Here is a 25,778-nt window from a genome sequence, read left to right on the forward strand (position 1 = left end):
GGGCTGCGGGTTCCTACCGAGCATTGTTTCCGAACTTGGCCAGGAGAGCGTTTCCAGATTGGCTTGCTCTGGAGGCGGGCTGAGGACTCATTTGAGACTAGGACCACTTCCTGAAGCGCGAGACAGGAAGTTATCTGGTATCTCTGGAGTCCCGTGGAGAAAGTACCGGCTGCCGCATTGGTGGCGGGTAGAGCAGGCGGTGGGTCGGCGGACTGGCTGTTTGGTCTCGCCGCAGCTAGGGGCCCGTTTCCATCGCAGCACCACGGCCCCCTCCTCCAGCCCAGACCCCGGCGCGGCTGCCCAGGGGGCTCCTTCAGGCTCCTTGACGCCGCTCCAAGGGGCATCTACCTGGGCATCGCCAGGGCCTCCCGCCGGGCGACTGGCTCCCGCCTTCAGCACTCCGGGCCACTGTAAGAAGTGCCCTTATCAACCCGTGCCGTGTTCCCCTCCCTGAGCCATCGAGACCCTGGTCCAGAGCGACAGCCTTGGACCTGGGACTAGACGGATCCAAGACGCTAAGCCCTGGCCTCCTACAGACGGGGCTCTGCATCGTCTCTGATATGTCACCCACCATCTCCCACAAGGACAGCAGTCGGCAACGACGGCCAGGGACTTTTAACCACTCTCTAGATATGAAGAGCGGTCCTCTGCCGCCGGGCGCCTGGGATAATTATCCGGACTTGGTTGGCGGGGAAGGGGACAAAGAAGCTCTTCTGCGGGATATCGGCGCTAGTGACTTCTCAAAACCCCCACGGAGCTGCCGGGCGGAATTAAGCAGCATTTTGCTGTTGCTCTTTCTTTACGTGCTTCAGGGCATTCCACTGGGCCTGGCGGGAAGCATCCCACTCATTTTACAGAGCAAAAATGTTAGTTATACAGATCAAGCTTTCTTCAGTTTTGTCTTTTGGCCCTTCAGTCTCAAATTGCTCTGGGCCCCTTTGGTTGATGCGGTTTACTTTAGGAACTTCGGTCGTCGCAAATCTTGGCTTGTCCCTACACAGTATATACTGGGGCTCTTCATGATATATCTCTCTACTCAAGTGGACCATTTGCTCGGAAATACAGATGGCAGAACCCCCGATGTGGTTGCTCTCACAGTGACATTCTTTTTGTTTGAATTCCTGGCAGCTACTCAGGACATCGCTGTGGATGGTTGGGCGTTAACTATGTTATCCCGGGAAAACGTGGGTTACGCTTCTACTTGCAATTCAGTGGGCCAAACAGCCGGTTACTTTTTGGGCAATGTTTTGTTTTTGGCCCTTGAATCTGCCGACTTTTGTAACAAATACTTGCGGTTTCAACCTCAACCCAGGGGAATCGTTACTCTTTCAGGTAGTGTATTTAATTTATTATGCTGTTAGGTTTATTGTACGTTTATGAATCCTTTCGACAGTGTGTGTAGTGTTAGAAGGAACCATTATTTAATGTACTGGAAATCATTTTATGGGAGATAATCCGAGGTAAGTTTTCTGTTCTACTAAAATGAGCTTCAGCCAGAATGATTACATTAGAGCAATCATAATTGATCAGTATTCTGAAGTGAGCAGGGAAAGGCAACCCATCCAGTAAACATTGTTGTGTCATAGCAAACAAAACTCTGAGTCTAGGGGTACCTTGGTACTTGCCTAATAATACTCAGATGCACATTTTTTAGAAGACTGGCTAGTGTGAAGACATGAGCCCAGCCTTATTTCAGAATTTTCCTTTCATTTTTTGTTAGACTGAGATTTCTAGCTCCATGTTTCCTGGTCCATTTCTACCCCTACCCTTATACCAAGAGCCCTCATCTAGCCTTCTGGTGAATGGAACAGGGTTAATTCATTCAAACATTAATGAGCAGGCTAAGTGACAGGGTTCAAAGGGCCTCATATGATTAAAGCCAATTCCCGCCCACAAGAACAACTTGTGAGAGTCAAGCTTGGCATTTGCTATTGTTGAATTACAAGATTTCATGAAGTGGGTAAGTAGAGTTCCAGAATGCACAAAACACCAGGTGAAAATGCACTGAAGCAGCAAAGTACAGGAAGATACAAGACAGTACATACAATGTTCAAAGTGCCTGAAGCAGTCATTGTGGGGCCTGATTTTGGAAAATGGTGCTGAAAGAAAGGTTGTGACCAAATTAAAGGTTGTTGACCAAATTCTTTTTTTTTTTTTTAATTTTTATTTATTTATTTATGGCTGTGTTGGGTCTTCGTTTCTGTGCGAGGGCTTTCTCTAGTTGCGGCAAGTGGGGGCCACTCTTCATCGCGGTGCGCGGGCCTCTCACTATCGCGGCTTCTCTTGTTGCGGAGCACAGGCTCCAGACGCGCAGGCTCAGTAGCTGTGGCTCACGGGCCCAGTTACTCCGCGGCATGTGGGATCTTCCCAGATCAGGGGTCGAACCCGTGTGCCCTGCATTGGCAGGCAGATTCTCAACCACTGCGCCACCAGGGAAGCCTGACCAAATTCCTTAGTTGCTGTAAGAGTTTAAAGTTTATCCCGTAGGAAATAGGGTGTAAATTCTACAGATTTCCCCCTCTTTCTGCATGAGCACAACAGAAGGCCCCGTAAGGTTTTGAGGTTTTTTGTTTTGTTTTGTTTTTTAACTTTCCTAACAACTGAGAAACAGTAAAATTACCAATATCAGGAATGACCAACACTGGGAATACAGTAGAATTCTTCATTCTGGTAGTGATCAATTTAGGTGACTGTCTCTTGAAGTTTAAACAGCTAAACTTTCTCTCATCTTCCTAGCACTAGGGGGTTCCCAATAGGGTAAATGTCAGGGCAAGGTGTGTGGTGAGGGACGTTTAAGGGCTATATCATAATATTCAGGGAAGGGAGGAAGGGATTCCCAACTGTATTACTGAAATCATATACACCCCCTCCACACCCCTACACCCTATAAGTGACCCCCTTTCTACCTCCTCGAACTGCTAGTGAGCCACTACTACTGATGAAATAATAGTTATACTTTTCCTCAGTTGGTTTACGGCCAAAAATGGTTGAGAGATACTGCTTTGCACCTAAACAGATTTGTCTCTGAGTGTTCTGGGGTCCCACTCCTGCTATATGGATAATTCTCTGCTTACAAATACTTAATGAATGCATCGTTGCTTTTTTATGTGTCTTGCTTTTCCTTTTTTACCGGGACTGTTCATATCACCAAAAAGGGCTAATAGGATGATGTGTTACTTAACATGGGGAAGTCTCAGTAAAGAAATCAAGATTGAAGAGACTATGGAAACTAAATTACTAAGTAAATTAGAGATTTCTCGTAAGTGTGATAAGAGTGATTAATAAAATATCATTCCAGAGAATGCCATTAACTGTTCCCCTATGGGAAGATCAAAATTGTGGCACTGGATTTTTATTTACACTGATTTATTATTTTGAATAGCTGTTTGTTCTGGAATTTGAACTTTGTTCTCCAGGAAATTGTAAAAATAGCTTACTTTTTAATAAGTTAAGAGTTGAGGAGTCCTGCATTTTCATTCTCCTTTGTATGACTGTACGTATCACATTTATAGGTTTTTTGTTTTGGAACTTAGTATAACTAAGAGTAACCAGTGGCTTTGAGGAATTTAGAGAGCACAGAAAGAATCATGAAGGAAATACAGTTGCTTAGGTAATAAAAGAAGAGGCAAACACTGAGGCAGATGTTTACAAAATGAGGAAATTAAAAAGAGGCATAATTATTTTTTAAAATTCTGAAATACGTTCTGTGATTAGCACTTTGTTTTGAGTTACAGATACATAGAGATAGAATATATTGAGAAAGAACAGTTTTTGCCATCTAGAAAGCAGTAATCTAAATAGTAAATTTAGAACAGGAAGGAGAGGATGAAAATACAATCCCTTAGAAAGAAAACCTTGATTATGCTGAGATTGGCTTTTTGTTACCTTCAGGGATACAGAACAGTCCTTAACTCAGAGGTAGCCTTTTTTCCTCCTGCCCCCTTGGTTTTCAAGGATCTTTAGCAGCAAAAAGAGATAACCTTTTAAGCTTCAAGCAATGTGAGAATAACCCAGTAGAAAACAGAGATTAGAACATAAAGTTTTGTGCCTTGAAAAGATCATATATTTCAGTTCCTCATTGTTATTGATGAGGAAACTGATCAGGAAATTCCAACTGGCTAGTTAGAGGTAGAGATAGATATACCTACAGCTTAGGTTTCCTGACTCCTTATTTGGTGTTTTGCCTCCAGTTGGTAGGAAACTAGGAAAAACTTCAAAAAAAAAAAAGCCTCAAAACCTGAATATAACATGTGCTGATTGGGCTTTTCTATAAGAGAAATCAGCACTCTGACTGCTGATGTCTAAAACACATCAACATGCTCCCAGAATGCCGGATGCCCAGAAGTGACAGACTAAGGGTTTCTTGTTGTTGTGTTGTTATTTTGATTTTAAAGTGACCCATGTCATTCATTTACTCAGCATTGAATGCCTGTTTGGTACTGGTCATGTGATAGGTGTTACAATTTGATGAATAAAACCTGGACATTCTCTGCTTGCAAGGAATTTATAGTCTATAGTGCAGGTTTGCAAACCAAAATGATGAGTTGGTGCAGGACTGTAGGTATTGGAGGGGACAGTGGTGACCTGAAAAACTCATGCCCTTTTAAAGGCAGGTAGCTTCATCTCCAATAAATTGTTGTCTTGTGGCAGTAGGATCCCAGGATTGCTAGATATAATATCAGGAGTATATAATATAGTATTCAGGAGAAGCTGGAAATTCCCTTTTTATTTCCTCATTTTAAAAACATTTGCTAGAATCATAAAATATGTCCTTAGGCCAGATCCAGCCTGAGAACTGGTAGTCGAGGCCTGCTCCTCTAGAAGTAGTGGTAGAGACTTCCCTGGTGGTCCAGGGGGTAAGACTTCGTGCTTCCACTGCAGGAGCGCAGGTTCGATCCCTGGTCAGGGAACTAAGATCCCATATAACACGCATGGCATGGACAAAAAAAGGGGGAAAAAAATTAGAAGCAGTGGTAACAATAATGAATAGAAGTGATTGGGATGGGAGCAGTATATTTGGGTTTTGAGACAGGGAGCAGGATAGTCTGATAGTGGAGAAGAGGGCCAAACATATTAGAGCTATGAATCTGTTTATCTATAGATAGGCCTGCACATATAGGAGTAAGTCAGAGAAAAATGAAATGCTGCTTTGAAAAAACAGATGCTCTAAGTATGAAGGTAATCAAACTGATGATAATAATAGTAAAAACATTATTTTTAAGACATTTATGCTTTGAGAGAGAGAGTGCTGAATTCTGACCACTAGACCACCAGGGAGACTCATGATATTCATGCTTTGAATTAGGAAGAGAGCAGGACCATTAATTCTGACTTAGTGACAAATTTCTTTGTCTTGCTTTCTGAAGCAGTACTCAATATATTTTACGTGACTAGAAATACTATTTAGAATTTGGGCAGAACTAACTGACCCATTTCTAGATCAGTTATTCTTATATAGGCTGTAATACATTCTTTAGCATCTAAATCTAGGCTTGAAACGTTCCCTTATACTCTCAAAAGATAAAACTATAGAGATAGAAAACAGATCAGTAGTTGCTAGGGGTTGTGGGTGAGAAGGTTACTATAAATAAATAGCATGAAGGAGTTTTGGGGGTGTTGAAACTGTTCTGTATCTTGATTATGGTGATAGTGATTTGAATTTATGCATGTGTTAAAATTCATAGAAATGTACACCAAAAAATTGTTTTACTGTATAATTACTTAAGATTTATAAAAATTTTAAAAAGGAATCCATTACCTTACAAGTTAATCCCTGGGTAAATGTCATACACAGTGTATGACATACAGTCCTTGAGTTTCACTCTATTTTTGCCTTGAATGGAACAAGTTCATAAATCTGGTGGATCTCACATCTCAGTATAGACAAAGGAAGAAGTGAGCTTCTTTTCAAATGTTGGGGCCCTAGTAGTAAAGTGAGATAGCTAGGAATACTGGGGCTGCTAGATTCAGGAGAGATTAAATATTAAAAACTGGAGACCATACCCCAGAAAGAAGGTTTAAAGCCTTTTTTCTTTTTAAAACAAAGCAAAGGAGAAATGGTACTGTATGCTTTCCTTGTCCAGTAAAGAACTGTAGAATAGCTTTTGTGGATGGGGTGCATAAAAGCCAATTTACAAAATACACTGTAAACCAAAAAAGTATTTGATTTTATTTGGCATATGTCTTACTCTGAATTTCATTTCTAATTTTATTGAAATTTATTTGGAGGCCAGTTGAATTAGCCTTTACTATGTAAATTTATCAACAAAACAGTCAGAACCTCACTAATTACAAGCAGTCTCCTACTTTCATTTATAGTGTTCCTGAAAACTATAATTTAATTGGAGAAAGCAAAATAGACTTACCTAATACAAGATGTTCTCCTAGAAAATTAAAAATGAAAAATAGGGACTTTTCTGGTGGCACAGCAGTTAAGAATCCGCCTGCCAATGCAGGGACATGGGTTCAAGTCCTGGTCCGGGAAGATCCCACATGCCGTGGAGCAATTAAGTCCGTGCGCCACAACTACTGAGCCTGCGAGCCACAGCTACTGAGCCGGGCACCTAGAGCCCATGCTCTGCAACAGGAGAAGCCACTGCAATGAGAAGCCCGCGCACTGCAACGAAGAGTAGCCCCTGCTCGCCGCAATTAGAGAAAGCCCTCACACAGCAACGAAGACGCAATGCATCCAAAAATAAATAAATATTAATTTTTTTAAAAAATGAAAAATATAAAACCCCTGATTTCACCTGTTCTTTTAAATACAATTTTGGATAAATGTTGCATTTTATACATGTCCTTTTCATTCTTTTTATTATTTCATATGTTTTAATGTGGGGTTTTTATCTTAAAATGTATATATATATATATCTTAGTATAGGAGGTCACAAATACATATTTTTGTTTTTAATTTTTATTGGGGTATAGTCGATTTACAATGTTGTGTTAGTTTTAGGTGTACAGCAAAGTGAATCTGTTATACATATATCCACTCTTTTTTAGATTCTTTTCCCACATAGGCCATGACAGAGTATTGAGTAGAGTTCCCTGTGCTATACAGTAGGTTCTTATTAGTTATCTATTTTATATATAGTAGTGTGTATGTGTCAATACAAGTATGTATTTTATATGTGAGTGTGCATGCTGAAACATTTGTTAAGGATGGGGTGCATATGCAAAAAGCAAGATGTTTGTTCCGTTACAGAATTTCTATTTCTTGGTTTGCTGTTATCTAAGAAAATTTTTTTTAATTTAATTTTTTCCCTTTACTTTTATTTATTTATTTATTTATTTTTGGCTGCATTGGGTCTTCATTGCTGCATGCGGGGGCTACTCATTGCGGTGTGTGGGCTTCTCATTGCGGTGGCTTCTTTTGTTTGCGGAGCATGGGCTCTAGGCGCGCTGGCTTCAGCAGTCGTGGCATGTGGGCTCAGTAGTTGTGGCTCGCGGGTTCTAGAGCACAGCTTTAGTCGTTGTGGCACATGGGCTTAGTTGCTCTGCGGCACGTGGGAATCTTCCCAGACCAGGGATTGAACCATGTCCTCTGCATTGGCAGGCTGATTCTTAACCACTGTGCCACCAGGGAAGTCCCTTCCCTTTACTTTTGAACACATGATAGCTGAAGTCCAATCATCATCAGCTAAGGCTACAGAATACATGATTTCAAAACACCTAAAGATTTCTTTCTTTTTAGATATTTTATATTGTCTTGTATTTGAGACCTACATTTCTTATTCCTAGCACAGCTCTAGAACTTTTGCATTCTTAAATTTCCCATTAGTTTTAAAAAACTTTATTTAAAAATAATTATGGATTCACGGGAGGTTGCAGAGAAATGTTTAGAGAAGTTCCATGCACCCTTCCCCTAGCATCCATTGTTAAAATCTTACATAACCATAGTACAATATCAAAACCAAGAAATTGACATTGGTACAATCCATAGAGCTTATTTAGATTTCACTTGTTATACATATATTCATTTATGTGTGCGTGTGTATAGCTCTATGTAATTTTATCACATGTGTAGCTTTATATAACCTCCACCACCACTATCAAAATACTCAACTGTACCATCACCACAAGACTCTTGTGTTGCCTCTTTACAGCTATACCCATTTCCACTTCTCCCTCCCTAATCCCTGGCAGCCACTAATCTGTTTTCCATCTTTATAATTATGTTATTTCAGAGATGTTAGATAAATGAAATCATGCAGTCTGTATGCTTTGGAGGTTGGCTCTTTTCACTCAGAATAATTTCTTTGAGGTTCATCCAAGTTGTTGCATGGATCAATGATTTGTTCAGTCTTATTGCTGAGAAATATTCCATTTGTTAGACATATCACAGTATATTTTACCACTCATCCATTGAAGGCAATTTGAGTAGTTTCCAGTTTTTGGCTATTGCTATGTGAAAGTAAGTCTTCATTTCTTTCAGATGAATGCCCAAGAGTACAAATGCTCATTTATGTTAAGTGCATTTTTACTTTTGAAAGGGACTGCCCAGTTTTTCTCTGGAGGGGCTATGTCGTTTTATCTTCCCACAAGCAACATGTGAGTGATCCAGTTCCTCTGCATCCTTGCCAGCATTTCATGTTACCCTTATTTTTCATTTTAGCTATTCTGATGAACCCTGCATCTTCATGTGATAGTTTGGAATGCTCACCGTCAACTGTTTTATAAAAGTCTGAATTCAGCTTTCAGCTTACAAAAAGTGATTTAGGGGTGTCAGGATGTAGGTTTTACAAAAGCTGAATGCAAGAACCTCCTATCATAGCATCAGAGTAGAGAAAATATCATACATGTTTAATTAAAATGGATTTTGTGCTTGGCCTGAACATATTTTAAAAAATGGAAAGAGTGATTCATTTCCATCTATTCAGTGATACAGGCCCCAGATTTAGCATGAGATGGGAGCATTGAATCTGTTGGCCTCTCAGCTTCAGTCTTGCATCCTGGGCTGAGTTTACGTCTAGTGTTTTGGGACAACAGGGATCTTGATAGTCAGACAGCTGCTTAATCTAGTGCTTGATTGAAGAAACCGTTTCTTCTACCCCAGAGGAGAACCTGACATTGTTGGAGTTAATGAAAAAGTATGTGATCTAAACATGGCACCTTCCTAAGGGGTTAGGAAAACTAAACACTTAGGAAGCTTTCAAAATTAGCTTTGTATTTAGTCAGTTTTTGCATTGCATGCTGTCTTTCAAAAATCTAATCCCCAAATAAGATATGACTATATTGTATTATAATCAAAACAGAATTTTCTGGGAGTGCTCCTCAGCATAGATATTTCGAGCAAATGCTTAAAAGGGAGAGACTTGTGACATAGAAGAAAATTCTGTTTCTTGCTGAGACTTAGCTGGAGACCCAGGGCCAGATACATAGTATTTCTATTTCAGTTTCTTCCATTGTGAAAGTGAGAGCAGTGGACTGACGATAGGTGTCTAAATTCTCTTCATGCTCTAACTTGTGAAGTAGAGAAAGCTGTACTGAAAGCAAGATGAAAGGAAGGCCTGACGGTTATTTAGAACAGAAACTGAAAGTTTGTTTTCCTGCGACTTCTGAAGGACTAAAGTTCATTTCCATAGTGTGAGAGTTAGAGAGAGAACCTGGTCTGAGCCAAGGATGGTTGTATCAGACAGTGCTTCTTAATTTTTCTACCTCTTCTGATGGTGGAAGAGAATGAACCTATACCACGAAGGGTCTGGGGGCCTGGTCCAAAGCCTTGAAAGCTTGAAATTTTTTTTTTTTAATTTATTTATTTTTGGCTGTGTTGAGTCTTCGTTTCTGTGCGAGGGCTTTCTCTAGTTGTGACAAGTGGGGGCCACTCTTCATCACAGCGCGCGGGCCTCTCACTATGGCGGCCTCTCTTGTTGCGAAGCACAGGCTCCAGATGCGCAGGCTCAGTAGTTGTGGCTCACGGGCCTAGTTGCTCCGTGGTATGTGGGATCTTCCCAGACCAGGGCTCGAACCCGTGTTCCCTGCATTAGCAGGCAGATTCTCAACCACTGCGCCACCAGGGAAGCCCCTTGAAATTTTTTTGAAATCTAATGTTTTATCTTTAAAATTCATGGAAATTTTGCTTTCTCTATAATATATGTTTTTCATGAAAATGTTTCTAAGTTATTGAGTTAATGAACTGTTTATGAAGATGGACCATGTTTGGTTTGCATACCCTATGGCATACCACCATATGGGGAGATGGAGGTGGGGAGGGGGGAATACAAGTAACCAGTTCAAAGAAGTATTCTCAAGTGTCTATGTTCCAGACTTCATGATTGGAGCTGCAATAAGTACCTTTTTGTCAGGTGTATCTGTTTAGTAGGAAGAGAGCCTACTTGCAGTAGGTGTTTCTGAGCATCTGGGTAGTATAATGAAGAACATTCTTGTTTTAGAGTCAGATCTGAGTTTGAATCCCACCTCTGGCACTTCCTGGTTTGTGATTCTCTTTCACTGAGTATAAAACAGGAATAATAATGCTTGTCTTGGAGAGTGAGTTTGAGGGTTATTGCCCTGTCCTGTGTTTTGCTTTGGCATAATAGGAGCTCAGGTGCTGGCTATTATATCCTTTTTGATTACTGGTGTATTGTTACATGCTCTTAATTTTTGCACGCATTGGAGCATTAGGTAAGATCTAGTAGCCACTTCAGAATATTTAACTTGTCTTACAGGTCTTTGCACAAAATCATGTTTAAGAAACTTGGACATCAGCTCTGACATCTTGATCATACATATATACATCACAATGCTTTTGCAGATAAAATATATAAATCAGAATCAACCAAAATGTTAGTAATGAAATATTTAGATTATTCTTGCTAATAATATCTTTACAGTGGTTGGTATATCAGACTATGGATGTTCTGTAGGATCCAAACAGTATTAATAAACAATAGCCAATAGTCTAATAATAGTATTTATGGTAATTGCATTCATAAATCTTAATATATTTTCTGGCAGTGGCTAAGCCTCTCTTTCTGAGCTATTACTTCATTCTTCAGTCTCTGTGAGCAATGGAAAGCCTTTGAATGAGGGCTCTGAATGACCTATTGTCACTACTTTCTTCTTTCTTGTGTACTGTTATCTTACCCTCAAAGCACAAAGAAATTAGAAATAATCTTATCTGCAAACAATACTGAGACCTGTTTAACTTGTTCTTAATCTTATTTCCCTTGGTACTGGTATCAAGGAGTTTAAATTCAGATGAAGATTTTGTTCATTAAAATTGGGAGAATAGGGAATTCCCTGGCGGTCCAGTGGTTAGGACTCCACGCTTCCACTGCAGGGGGCACGGGTTTAATCCCTGGTCGGTCAGGGAGCTAAGATCCTGCAATCCTTGTGGCGCAGCCAAAAAAAAAAAAAATTGGGAATGTATACTAAGCAAATTAAAAAATTTCTTTGCTGAAAGTAGTATATAACTGAAAACTTTTAATTTTCACTTAACATTTTTAAAAAATTTATTATTTTTATTTATTTATTTTTGGCTGTGTTGGGTCTTCGTTGCTGCGCACAGGCTTTCTCTAGTTATGTCGAGCGGGGTCTACTCTTTGTCCCGGTGCACGGGCTTCTCATTGTGGTGGCTTCTCTCATTGTGGAGCACGGGCTCTAGGCCCCCGGGCTTCAGTAGTTGTGACACGTGGGCTCAGTCGTTGTGGCTCGCGGGCTCTAGAGCGCAGGCTCAGTAGTTGTGGCGCATGGGCTTAGTTGCTCCACGGCATGTGGGATCTTCCTGGACCAGGGCTCGAACCCGTGTCCCCTGCATTGGCAGGCGGATTCTTAACCACTGTGCCACCAGGGAAACCCCTTAACATTTTTATAGAGACCATTAATTGAAATTTCTGGTGACAGTGAAAGTGTTTTTCAGGATTTCTTAAAGAGCCAGTTTAAACCAAATAATGAACAAAAACTTCCTCAATGAGAGTAATATTGTAGATGAAATTCTGTAAACAAGTCATTATTTGTCACATTTCACAGATGAAATTAAGAATGTAAAAATAGTGAACATCAGCCTCACTTATAAGAATAATCTTAAATTGTTGTTCGTCCCTTTTGAATCAGAGTCCAAAACACTATATTAACATAAACTGGAAATTATGTTATCATGTTATTTTAATGAACTTTAATCATAAGATTTGTATTTATTAGTGCATTTTAAAATGGATACCTTTGCATTTAGGAATGTTTCCTGTTTCTCTTCTGATATCTGAAATTAATTTCAGATCCTCCTCGACTCTTCATGGGGTTATGTCCTGATTAATCCAGCATAAGTTGAAAATATCATCAGTCAAAAATGCGTTTAATACAGCTAACATACCAAACATCATAGCTTAGCCTTGCCTACCTTAAACATGCTCAGAACACTTATATTAGCTCACAGTGAGGCAAAATTATCGAACACAAGGCCTATTTTATAGTAAAGTGTTGAATATCATGTAATTTATTGAATACTGTACTGAAAGCTGTGGCTTTCTGGTGCTGCCCAGCATCATGACAGAGGATCATACTGAGTATCGCTAGCCTGGGAAAAGACCAAAATTCAAAATTCGAAGACAGTTTCTACTGAATGCGTATCGCTTTCACACCATCATAAAGTTGAAAAATCTCAAGTGAGGCCTTCATAAGTCGGGGACCATCTGTATAAATTTCACATTATGGAGAAAAGAATTCACCTCAGAATACACATTTCGGTATGTGTTCGAAGCAGTTTAGCTTCTTTAATTTGCAAAATTTGAATAGCAGAGCCTTGTTTTTGGTTAGGCTTGTGGAGACTACACAATTAGCCAATTCTAATAGATTCTTAATTCAACATTAATTTTAAAAAGTCTTTATATAGGCACTGTGAAATAATGGAAGGAGTATGAATCTCAAATTCAGAAGATTTAGGTTAAAGTTCTGCCTGTTAATAATTTGACCTTTGGCAAAGGTTGAAATATTCTGAGCTTTTCCTTGTCTCTGCATAGTAATAATGCCTACTTTGCCTGTCTCACGTGTTTACTACAAAAATCAAATGAAATAACTTATAAGAAAGGAACATTTAAATACTAAGGTGAATTTGGTCTATGCATGAGGGAAGTTGATCTAAATGAATGACGCTCTCTGCCTCCGTCATAAGTGAGAGTTAAGCCGTAGTGACCCAGCACAGCAGCCGAGCAAGACTGAATACAGAGGGAAACCCTGACTCAAGAATGGTCGACGTTTTTTTGGAAAAAGGTGACTAGGCTTCATGAACAGTCAGTTATGCTGCATGAGCAATAAAATAAAAAGCAAACACATTTAAAACTGAATATGATTTTAGAGTGTTAGGGCTAGAAAACATCTGGGATTTTCTAGGGAGCTCTTATTTTACAGATGAAGAAACTGAGGGTTATCCACTAAGTTTTGGGTTTTTTAAAATAAATTTTATTAGAATAATGAAAAATAATACATGCGGATAACCATAGGATACACACACAGGAATTTAAAGGTAAATTTTATACTTTTCAATATGAAACAAAGTACATATCTCATGGAGATATATTTCTAGAAATGCCATGAAACAATAGAGTAATAGTCTTGAAAATGAAAAGTATAGGAACATATTATAGGAATTACTAAATAATAAAAAGGTTCAACTCCGTTACATGTAGCATAAAATACAGGTATTGGAGAAAGTTTTATAGAGACAAAATAAGATGCATTTCTTAGGGTGGTTAAGGAGACACAGGTTTTTGAAATCAGTTGTATGAGGCACTGACTTAAAATGTAACATCAGGCAATGTAACCTCTCAGCCTGTTTCTTCATCTGAAGATTGGGGCTAGTAATAACTTCCCCTGTTGTATTATTGTAGTAAAGGAAATGATATATGTAAGATGCTTAGCACATTTATGGCACATGGTATGCACTCAAGAAATGGTGCCTCTATTATTACTATTATTTTTAGCTGTTATGCAGAATCTTCCAGGACATTATTCACTCCCTCCGCTTAATTTGTTTGCAATAAGGGCTAATGGCCCAGCCATCTTTCACTGAAACAACCCAAATAGTACTCTTCATGTGTCTTTTTTGTGCATCTACAAGTATGAGAAAATTACTTATGTATCATAGTATTGAAAGAGAGGGTTATTCTTAAACAGATTAAAAACAGTTTAAAAACAAAAGGCAGAAAATCTAATGTAAATGATCATCTGTTTGTTGCTTAAGTTGTCGAAATTTAATAAAGAGCTGAAATGGTTTAAGTGCTTAAGAAGTATGACTGATGGATCTTACGGGATATGAAAATCATCTCCTGCCCTTAAGCAGTTTCCTTGAATAAAATAACACAGCAGGTGTCACAGTTTGGTAACTTTTATTTCATTCAACCCACTAAACCCTTTCCTTTTTCCTTGTTAAGTATCACTGTCTATTCTGGGTCTATGTAATTATGTTTAACAGAGACAGGACTGTCTTATTCATCTGCTGTGCCTCATCTGGTGCCTTGAACATGACAAGCCCTATGTGTTTTTTTTTTTTTTTAACAGATTTTAGTTGAGGAAAAGTTGTGTACAGAATTATTTAGTATCAATGAAGATATGTTATTTCAAAGGTTAATTATAGATTTAAAACATTTTAAATTTCAGACTTCCTTTTCTTCTGGGGAACTGTATTTTTGATAACAACGACTTTAGTTGCCCTTCTGAAAAAAGAACACAAAGAAGTATCAGTAGGAAAAGAAGAAACCCAAGGGATCACAGATACTTACAAGCTGCTTTTTGCAATTATAAAAATGCCTGCAGTTCTGACATTTTGCCTTCTGATTCTAACTGCAAAGGTAAGAGATTTATAAAGCAAATTCCCCATTCTGTTAAAATTACCAATATCATGGAATACTTCTGTTGCCTTTTCATAAGTCCCTTTCCACTAATTTTAGAATTTAACAATAAAAACTAGTATACTTTGTTTATTAAATGTGTTTTAAAAGGTGTGATGATAGCAAATCGACCATAACTTCAAAGTAAGCTAAATGTCTTAAGATCTTGAAAAAAATTATGCCAATTTGAAGTACTTCTAATAAATGTGAGTTTTTAACTGAATGATATTAATGCTTGGAATGGAAATGAATACCTTAAAAAAATAATAGCTCTCTACTGTTAGAATGAGTATACACTTAATGTCAAAGGTGTTAAAATTATTTACTTAGAATGTAATTTACAAAGATTTGGAAATGTATGAGTATTAGAAGTCCATTTAAAAATCAATTGAATTATTTTAAAACGTTAGAAGGAAATATACTATCAAATAAAGGGGGGTTTTGGTGACTTTAAGAATTCTGTGTTTTCTGTATTAAGATGTCTTAATTTTATAGTTCTAAAACATTTTAAAGAGATTATGTTAGAAGAAAGGTAAGTATATTTTGTTATAGTGAACTATTGCTAGTATTGGAATTAATATCCTAAAATATAAAATCAGTTATAGGATTTTCATATTATATTTAAACCTATCTACATAAACACTTTCACAGCTATCTTTTGATAACCCTAAAGTAAAAATTACAGCCTCATTGTTTTGAAGTACTGAGTTTTTCCTCCTCTCTAAGGATAAAGAGGGTTAAATTTTAAGGAAATGTTAGGAAGGTTTAAACTTAAGGTTCAACTTTAGAAAATGCTAAAATTAGGTTCAAGGAAGATAATAGTATTATCTAATTATATCATTTAGAGATAACCATTGGTAACATTTTTGGTATATTTCCCTCCAGCCTCCTTTTTTCCCCTATGTATGTATGTGTGTGCATGCACATGTGTGTACATAAACTTGACATATATAATTAATACATTAATTATAATTAAGAATTAATATTAATATATTTATATATACACAAATACTTCAAAAGTGGAATTGGATCATACTGTGTATAATTTTTTATTTTGTTATTGTCTTCTTGTTCCATATTCTTGTATCATTAAATAATATTTTATAATATACTTTTTAATAGCTATAAATTGTCACAGTATATAAATTTGCCATAATGTACTCATTTTTCTATTGTTGTATATTTAATTTGCCACGTGTTTTAATTATAAAAATGCACTAGTGAATATTTTTGTGTGTAACTCTTTGGTGTTCTGAATATTTCCTTCCAATAGATTCTTAAATGAGCAATTAATGGATCAGTGAATATGATTGTTAAATTGGTTTTTAAAAGATTTTAATAATAAATTATACTGTCACCAGCAATGTATACGGAGTTGCTTCAAATACAGAGTCTAGAATCCCATGTTCCCCCTGTGGAGTAAACCTCACCAAAAATAACATCTCTCCTAAGTTTTAACACCATAGATTAGTTTTCCCTGCTTTTGAGTTTTATATAAATGGAATATCCAGTATGTATTCTTATGTCTAGCTCTTGTACTCTTTCACTCAACATCATATTTGTATAATTTATCCATATTGTTATTTATAGCAATAGTTTGTTCATCTCATTGCTTATAGTATTCCATTGTATGAATATGCCACAATTTATCCATTCTATCAACAAATGTTTAGGTTATTTCTACTTTTGGACTATTATTAATAGTGCGTCTATGAACTTTCGTGTAAATTACTTTTGGGGAACATAGGTGAACATTTCTGATGGGTAAATACCTGGGAGTAGAATTGCTGGTCATTAAGAAAAGCATAGTATATACTGCCAAACAGTTTTCCAAAGTGATTGTTCCAATTTTCTCTACCACCAGCACTGTAAGGGAGTTCTAATCACTACGCAGCCTTGAAACCACATGTATCGTCTTTTCAATTTTAGCCTTTCTGGTGGGTGTGTAGTGGCATCTCATTATAGTTATAATTTGCATTTCCCTGATGACTAAAGAAGTTGAGCATCTTCTCGTATGATTATTGGCCATTTGAATATCCAGAGTTACCCTTCTTTCTAAATTTATAGAATTTTTATTTTTTATATATCCTGGATATGAGTTTTTTTGTTAGATATGTGTATTACAAATATCTCCTGTACCACTTTTAAGACAGAGTAAATGTTGAAGTCAGTTTGTATATCTAATGTTTACAAAGAGAATGTATTAAGTATCAGTGAAATTCTTTTCTGGACTTAAATGAAATATCTCTGACCTTTAATTTTTTATGTGAAATTTGCTCTTTGGCTCCATTCCGAGAAGTTAAAGTATTTAAAAGTATTCAAAGTAATATTTATCATTAAAAAAATTTTTTTTAATTTGTGTATTTTCACACTTACTGAAAATTTACTTGTATAGTTGAAAGAATGTCCATATATGTTTTTTTTTTTTCCCATATATGTTTATCAAAATTCTGTGATTGTTAACATTTAGCTCCACTTTCTTTATTCTGTAAATTGTGCTATTTTACATATTTCTTATGAAGTATTTGGGAGTAGTTTGTACATATCGTGTCCCTTTATCCATAAATACCTTAAATATGTATCTCCTGAAAACAAGGACTTTCTCTTACAAAGCCACAACTTAATAAAAAATCAGGAAATTTAAATTGATATAGTACTATTTTCTAATCACAGTGCATATCCAGATTTCACCAGTTGTCCCCAGAGCAGCCTTTATAACTTTATTTTTTCCTGGTCAGGGATCCAGTTCAGGATCACACATTGCATTTATTTAGTATGAGCCTTTCCTTGTCCTTCATGACCTGAACACTTTTTAAAAAAATTTTTATTATTTTATTTTATTGGCATATAGTTGATTTACAATGTTTTGTTTCAGGTGTACAGCAGAGTGATTCAGTTATACATATACGATATATTTATTCTTTTTTAGATTCTTTTCTTATATAGGTAGAGTAGAATATTGAGTAGAGTTCCCTGTGCTATATAATAGGTCCTTGTTGGTTATCTACCTTATACTTAGTAGTGTGTGGTGACCTGGACACTTTCAAAGAAGACAGACCAGTTATTCTGTAGAATGGCCTTCCATTTATGTTTGTCTAATGTTTCTTCATGTTTAGGTTCGTGCTGTGTATATATGTCAGAAATGTCACAGAAATAATGCTGTGACATCTTCAGGGAATTATATCAGGAGCCATATCATGTCCCTTTATCCATTAATTATTGTTGTTAACCTTGATTACCTCGTTAATCCATTGCAAAGTTACTATTTTTCCTTTTGTAATTAAAAACTAATTTGTGGGGAAATACTTTGAGGCTATCTAAATATCTTATTTCACCTCAAACTTTTACCCATTACTTTTAACATTCTTATTTGTTTTTGTTGTTTTTAAGAATTAATCTAACTATACCTTTTCTTACCCCTCATTTAACTCAACCTCTTAGATATAATGTTTTCTCAGAATTAATTTTGAAAAGCTAGATGACTTTTTGGAAATTTTGTTGTCAGTCAGAAATCATCAAAAATGTGTATGGTTTGTGGCAATGATGGTTCATTTTAACCAGATTTATTTGAAATCAAAGGCTTTTCTTTTAAACTTAAAATATACAAATCAGTAGGTTTGGACTTGGACACTGTTTATTGTAAGAAACAGAACTTTTTGAAATGGAAATTTAGTTGTAATTAAAATTACAGTTCCTAAGAGTGCTGAATTTTCACTTGTTTTTACTTCATATTGTTAGTAGACCATAAGGGCAAAGTGTGCCTCCGTAACTTGATTGTTGTACCAGATATAATAATATGATACTTACTTGTAACTGGCATGGGTCAATAATGAGACTGAGGTTCTTAAATTACTTACATATGCTTGGAGGAAAATATTTCATAAGTCACAAATTAAAATATTTTTTTGTTTTTATATTGCAGATTGGTTTTTCAGCAGCAGATGCAGTAACAGGACTGAAATTGGTAGAAGAGGGAGTACCCAAAGAACATTTAGCCTTATTGGCAGTTCCAATGGTTCCTTTGCAAATAATATTGCCTCTGATTATCAGCAAATATACTGCAGGTCCCCAGCCACTAAACATATTTTACAAAGCCATGCCCTACAGGTAAAAATGAAATGAAACCTTACTAAATAAGAGAGGTTAAATGAGGAGCAGTCATCAGTATCACTAATATCTGTGTATAGAGTGTATGTGGAAAAAGGCTTGAAAAACATTTTTAACTTCAGTATCATTTATATGCACTTTTATCTCTTTTTAACTTCCTAACAGGTTTTAGATACAGGCTTCTTTCATATGGTAGGCACACAGATTTCTGTTTTTGTTTCTGTTTTTTAACCTAAAATGGAAGTCAGCTCCACCTTTCTTTCTTTTTCTATAGATTATTGCTTGGATTAGAATATGCTCTACTGGTCTGGTGGACTCCTAAAGTAGAACATCAAGGGGGATTCCCTATATATTACTATATTATAGTGCTGCTCAGTTATGCGTTACATCAGGTAAGCTTGCCATGGTTTTTCCCAGGGAATAAACTGTCTTATGTAAAATAAAGAAGTTCTTCTACAATTGCCGTAAAATAATGATAATAAATTTTAAGATTTAAGCGCGAATCTGTTTCTGAAGAAATTATTTGACAGTGAACTTTAAACCTTGTGGATTTTTTTAAAAAATATTTTTATTTTTGGGGTTTTATTTTAATGAGTTTTATTCATGGAAAGAGAGTTTCTTCTTCATTCACTTCATTTTTTTTTTCTTTTGTTCATTCTACAAATATTTGTTACATTTCAGGATTTATTCCAAAGTTAGTTAGGAATTCTACCCTTGCTAAGTATCCCTCAGTTCATCCCTAGATTTGGATTCTTTCCTTCTTCTAGTCCCTATATTTTCTTTTTTCTGAAAGTATTGAGAAATAATGACAGCTTCTAGATTATAGGTCCCAGGTTTTTGGTTTAGATTCTGTATTAAATTTCCTTTCTTTCTTTCTTTCTTTCTTTCTTTCTTTCTTTCTTTCTTTCTTTCTTTCTTTCATTTCTCTCTCTCTCTTTCTATCTCTCTCTCTCTCTTTCTATCTCTCTCTCTCTCTTTCTCTCTCTCTCTCTCTCTCTTTCCTTCCTTTCCTTCCTTGCCTTCCTTTCTTCCCTCCCTGACCTGCGATTGAACCCGGGCCCTTGGCAGAAAAGCATGGAGTCTTAACCACTGGACCACCAGGGAATTCCCTGTATTAAAAATTATGACTTACTCTTTGTGGTTTTGGAAGCTGCGTGTTAATCTGCTTTTTTTTCTTTATTAAATGTGTTTGTAATCCACAAAAGAACTGATCTCCACTTTTCCATAGTCTCACCCAAGCTGCTGTTGCAGAATGGGTTTTTCTTTCCCTGGGAATAAATGGTTCAAATAAATGGCAGATGCCCAGTAGTAACCTTTGGGACTCAGTTGCAGTTATTGCTAATGTGTGTTTCAGATTCACTTTGGATTTTTCTATAGTACCTAGTTTAAACTCTTTGAAAATTATATTTACCAACTCCTCACTGTTTTTAACTGAAACCTAAAAATATGGCTACCAGGTAACCTCAATAATTTTTTGCATACATTTATATCATTTAGGAGAATTCTGTAGTGGATCATGTCTGACTAGCTGTATGTAAAAACATTGAGGCTAAGGTGTCAAATATAATTTTTTTTCTGTTCTGCACATAGTTAATGCTAGGTGCCAAATTGAAGTTAAAAGAAGTAGTTTAGCTTAGTAATGCTTCACTTCTTGAGTAAGTAAAGAAAAATATGATGTAGTTGTCCAAAAACCATTTGTTTGGCTTTGGATTTCATTAGAGAATTTTCCAAAGTGTAGTCATCGAAACTCAGAAAACCAGATAGATGCTTTGTGGTAAAAAAAAATTACAAGGCCAAGTAAATTTGAGAAATGATACCTGACATAACCCCTCTTTATGTAGCATCTTAATCATTCCTTTAGCAAATATTAAGTGAATACACCTATTCCATGCCAGGAACCATTGTAAGTACTTAAATAAAAGCGTGACTAAATCATGCCAGAATCCCTGCCCTTAAGGAGTTTATATTCTAAAGGCTTTCAGGAGGCCTACAGTCTAATTTTGTATAACTTAGTGTTTCTCAGTCTTATTTGACTTTGGAACTCCTTTTTCTATGAACATCCCATGGAACAGTATTCAAAGGAATTCTATTTTAGAAACATGGGTTGTTTTCATGTTCCTAAATGAAGGGTTAATTCTTGCCTCTTAAGCACTTTTTGCCTCTCAAGGAGATTTTTCTCTTCAGTTTGTCACATAAATTTTGAATTATATATAAGAAAATTATATACATATAATTATATATTCATATTCCCTTTGAATATTTGAGTGCTTCTATGTATAATACATATATACTATACACACATATGATATATTTAGGTATAGTATAAATATAGTGTTTTGCTTATTACTATATGGATCCTTCATTACTACCTCATCTGTCATTCTCAGTTGAGCCTTCCTTGACTACTTGTGATGAAATTAATCTCCCATATATTTAGGCCCTGATATCACAATGTATGTACTTCTTTTTTCAATACTTACCACATTTCATCATAATTATTTATTCCCTATTTTCCCAGCTTAGAATAAATTCTTCAAGGGCACAGAGGGACTGTGTCTTATTCATCTTTATATTGCCATGACCAGACATAAAGCCTGGCTTGTAGTAGGTGCTCAATAAATGTTTGTTGATGGAGTTTAATAAGGGTCATGAAAATTAATTTTCCGGTTTATGCTTTCAATGTTCTTAATTTAGACCATAGCTTTTTAAAGTCTAATTGTACTGAAGGTGTTTTACATTTTCCCTGTAGGTTACATTGTATAGCATGTATGTTTCCATAATGGCTTTCAATGCGAAGGTTAGTGATCCACTTATTGGCGGAACATATATGACCCTTTTAAATACTGTGTCCAACCTGGGAGGAAACTGGCCTTCTACAGTAGCTCTTTGGCTGGTAGATCCCCTCACAGTGAAAGAGTGTGTAGGAGCATCAAACCAGAATTGCCGAACACATGATGCTGTTGAGGTAAGTATGTTGCAATTTTAGATAATGTTAAGGTAATATTAAGATATTAATTTCCTCGTTTTTGCCTCTAGGAGTACTACATCTTTTTAAAATCGTATCTGCCCATAGTTTCTAATAGTTTTTTCTTTCCCATCATAACTGAGGGTATAAACACACTCACACCAGTAAGTGAAGCTCACTTGAAGTTGCTTCTCAGCAAGGGAGGAGCAGTCTCTCTCTCCTTCACCTTGTGTACCATTGTCCTTATACACTAGGCATTTAATAAATGCATGATTAATAGCTAAGGTATATAATGATAGAAGAAGGAAAATTCCATTGGCTATTCATATACCAAATGGAGGTAAAACTGAATGGTTAGTAGTTTGTTGATAAATTATTTCAAAGTAACATAAACCCACTTCTAGAATAAATTCCTTGGAAATTTCCTCACATTTCCAAATATGAAAAGCTGTATCTTGAAAATGAATATTGTTTACAGCAAGAGCTGAAAATTGTTTTTAATACCGTTAGTAGCATTAGAGAGATTAAGATACATTAACTTGTTTTGTCACTTGGAGTGAATGAAATGTTTTAACAAAAGTATATTTTGATTAATCCTTTAAATCACAAAGTAGAAACATGTAAATTGCTGAATACTTACATTTTGAAACGTGGAGTATTTATTGATATTATAATTTTATTTTTACAGCTTTGCAAAAAACTCGGTGGCTCATGTGTTACAGCACTGGACGGTTATTATGTGGAGTCCATTATTTGTGTTTTTATTGGATTTGGTTGGTGGTTCTTTCTTGGTCCAAAACTTAAAAAGTTACAGGATGAAGGACCATCTTCATGGAAGTGCAAAAGGAGCAAGTAATGCATTCACTACTGGACATTCTAGAAAGGTAACTCTAGTTTAGTTTTAACTCAGAGAGTTACGATAATCAGTGTACAGGAGTATAAAATATTATTTTAAACAGGAAATTATTAATATAAAATGCCAAATGGTTAAAAATATAGGGACCTCTCTGTATATTTAAATATACTTTTCCTTGCCTTGTCAATGTATTTAAAGTTTACTTAAGGTCAGGAAATTGGTACTAAAACAACTTTTCTGATCTTGTTATTTGATTTATGTCTTTTTAATTTACTGACCAAAGCATGTTTTAAGCTGCAATGCAGTAGTCATGGGCGGTAACCATGCAGTCAAGTATTGTTATCAGTACCTATCATTGAGCTATATTAAAATGTTTGGTAAAATATATTAAATGGAACAGAGCTTGATATTCAGGTACTAACTACAACTAGTTTGGCCTTGTTGGCAGTTCAATCTTATTTTGAATTGCAAATTGGTTAAATTTTATCTGGAATTTCTTGAGAAAATATAAACTACTGAAATACCATTTTAGTTTTAATTTTTCTGACCATAACCACATTGTGCTAATGAATCTGTGTTAAAAAGACTATTTTAAATGTATTTCCTGCTTTTGTAAGCATTAAAGATTTATAGGAAGATTATTCAAACTATTTTTTATAAAATGAAAACTATGACTTTTAATTTATTTGTTCCCCTCCCCCTTCCCCCCTTTTGGAAGATATTTTGATTCCTTGTTAATTTTACCCTAAAGCTTACATATGGTTTTTTGTCGTAAGTGCTTCATGACACATGGACAGCTCACAAGTGGTTCAAATTTAATGTTGTATATATGTTCATGGCAAAGTTTTGAAAATAAAAATTAAATGTTTTTCTTCAAGTAGTTTTCTTTTTATTATTGAGAGAAAAACAGTAAAACTTACTGATTAAGAAAAATTTAAATGAATAATAGTGTAATTTTAGAAACTGTTTTGAAGAGAGAGACAAAGACATTTTGTGCCTTTGACAAATTATGTGTTGGAAAAAGATTTCTTAATTAAGCACTGTCCTAATGAGAAAAGCTCTCACAATTATACGGAATCAGGTACTATGTTTCCTATTATTAAAACACAACCTTCTGTTTGTAAACTATAGTTTCTAGTGGAGAGTTGCTATCCCAGGAGAATTAAGCTTTTGAGTACTTTAGCAATTTCCAACATATTATGTGTACCTGGTAATAAGGTTCTTTGCATATTTTGTGTTGTATGGTACTCGGACTCTTTAGAGATTACATAAAGCCTTCAAAAGTTAGAGAAAAAGACATATTAAGTTGACTTTTTTTTTTTAACATCTTTATTAGAGTATAATTGCTTTACAATGGTGTGTTAGTTTCTGCTTTATAACAAAGTGAATCAGTTATACATGTGTCCCCATATCAGTTGACTCTTATTTAATAATTATTATCTTTGTGGGAAAATACATACTAATGTTTGATTTTGTTAATTTTATAACATAGGTTGAATTTTAGAGTGGGGTTTTTATAAGTAATGGAGGATAAAATGGGTGGGAGAAAATGGCACTCAGCATCTGAAGAAAGATAGAGGCAGTGGCTTCTAGAACTCGTGCATTGCCATTGGAAACCCTGTGTCGGGCATCGCTGTCAGATCCTGAAGAATCACCTGGAAAATCGTCCTAGAGACATACCAAACCATAGACTACAGTACTTTGTCACGTGTGTTGTCCTTTGTCATGTATTATAATCAAAATGTTTACTTGAATAAAGAAAACCCACTAACTCTCATATGTGAAATGTATTTTGATTTTTAACTTCTGGATTAAGAAGCTCACGTTGCCATAATTACCTTTATCTTTTCCCCATATTATTACAAATTATACATACTTTCAAACGTACTTTAAGTTTATAAATCATTGATGACTTGAAGTTTTAAAATGTATTTTAAGCCTTAACTGTAAGGTGAAAGCCATTCTATTAATTGCACTTGCTCTAGAAATGAACACTTGCTTTGAATTGTAGTCATTTGGTTATTTGGATACATGCTTGTAAGGTTTGCCAAAAAATGACTTGTTAATATCAATGTTGCATACACTGATCACTGATGGCATCTTATAAATGATCTACCTGAATGTGAGGATATGTTTGTTGTAAATCTGCTAGAAAATACTGCCTATTTTTGTGTTTTTCCTTACTGACAGATCCTGATAAACTCTACCCTCAAGTATGAACATTAACTCCTCCAGTTAATGAATTATTTATTTACTGGCTAATATTGAATATAAATACATATATACATTTATAAATACATATATATATATACATCTGTTTATATCAGTATTTCCATTTGCACATTGGTTGCAACCCGTTTAAATCAAAAGATGAGTTTGAAAAGCTCTTATAAGATTAGCTAAGATTAGCTGAGACTAAAACTGAAAACTCCCTCCTTGGACTTCCCTGGTGGCTTAGTGGTTAGGATTCTGGGCTTTCACAGTGGTCGCCTGGTTTCAATCCCTGGTTGGGGAAGATCCCGCAAGCTGCGCGGTACTCCTTTGTAAATATTTTAATTTTGCCTGATCAATCATAAAAAATTTGTTCAACACCTAAAATAGATTTCTGTATTTTTTATTTTTATTAAAAAATTTTTTTTTAATTTATTTGTTTGGCCATGCAGCACAGCATGTGGGATCTTAGTTCCCCGACCAGGGACAGTGGGAACTATAGTGGGAGCTGCAGGGCGCTCCCCTACAGTGGGAGCTCAAAGTCTTAACCACTGGACCGGCAGGGAAGTCCCAAATTCTCTATTTTTAAAAATATTAAACCTTTGAGAGAATTTCCTGGGGTCCAGTGGTTAGGACTCTGCACTTTCACTGCGGAGGGCCCGGGTTCAATCCCTGGTTGGGGAACTAATATCCTGTAAGCCGCGCAGCGCGGCCCAAAAAAAAAAAAAAAAATTAAACCTTTGAAATCTAAACCTATTGTTTGATTTCATCCTTTTATGACAAGGGTTTTTATCCTAAACAGTTGTCAGTGGAGCCT

General features: G+C 36.0%; 1 protein-coding gene across 3 annotated transcripts; it reads left to right on the forward strand.

Moving 5' to 3' along the window:
• The first annotated feature begins 126 nt into the window (after positions 1-126).
• On the forward strand, positions 127-24,527 carry SLC33A1 (solute carrier family 33 member 1). 3 transcript variants are annotated; one of them, XM_082394386.1, is made up of 7 exons: positions 137-1,332; positions 14,593-14,783; positions 18,745-18,929; positions 19,204-19,321; positions 21,679-21,894; positions 22,583-22,778; positions 24,243-24,527. In XM_082394386.1, the coding sequence occupies exons 1-6, from the start codon at positions 561-563 to the stop codon at positions 22,748-22,750; spliced, it is 1,650 nt and encodes a 549-aa protein (XP_082250512.1). In that variant the 5' UTR covers positions 137-560; the 3' UTR covers positions 22,751-22,778; positions 24,243-24,527. The 3 variants fall into 3 exon arrangements, with proteins under 3 accessions (XP_082250511.1, XP_082250513.1, XP_082250512.1); XM_082394385.1 differs by having other exon boundaries at positions 127-1,332; positions 22,583-24,527; XM_082394387.1 differs by lacking the exons at positions 14,593-14,783; positions 19,204-19,321 and having other exon boundaries at positions 133-1,332; positions 22,583-24,527.
• The last annotated feature ends 1,251 nt before the right edge of the window (positions 24,528-25,778 follow it).

This window comes from Balaenoptera borealis (assembly GCF_965194805.1).
Source record: "Balaenoptera borealis genome assembly, chromosome: 5".
In the NCBI taxonomy this organism is placed as follows: Eukaryota; Metazoa; Chordata; class Mammalia; order Artiodactyla; family Balaenopteridae; genus Balaenoptera; species Balaenoptera borealis.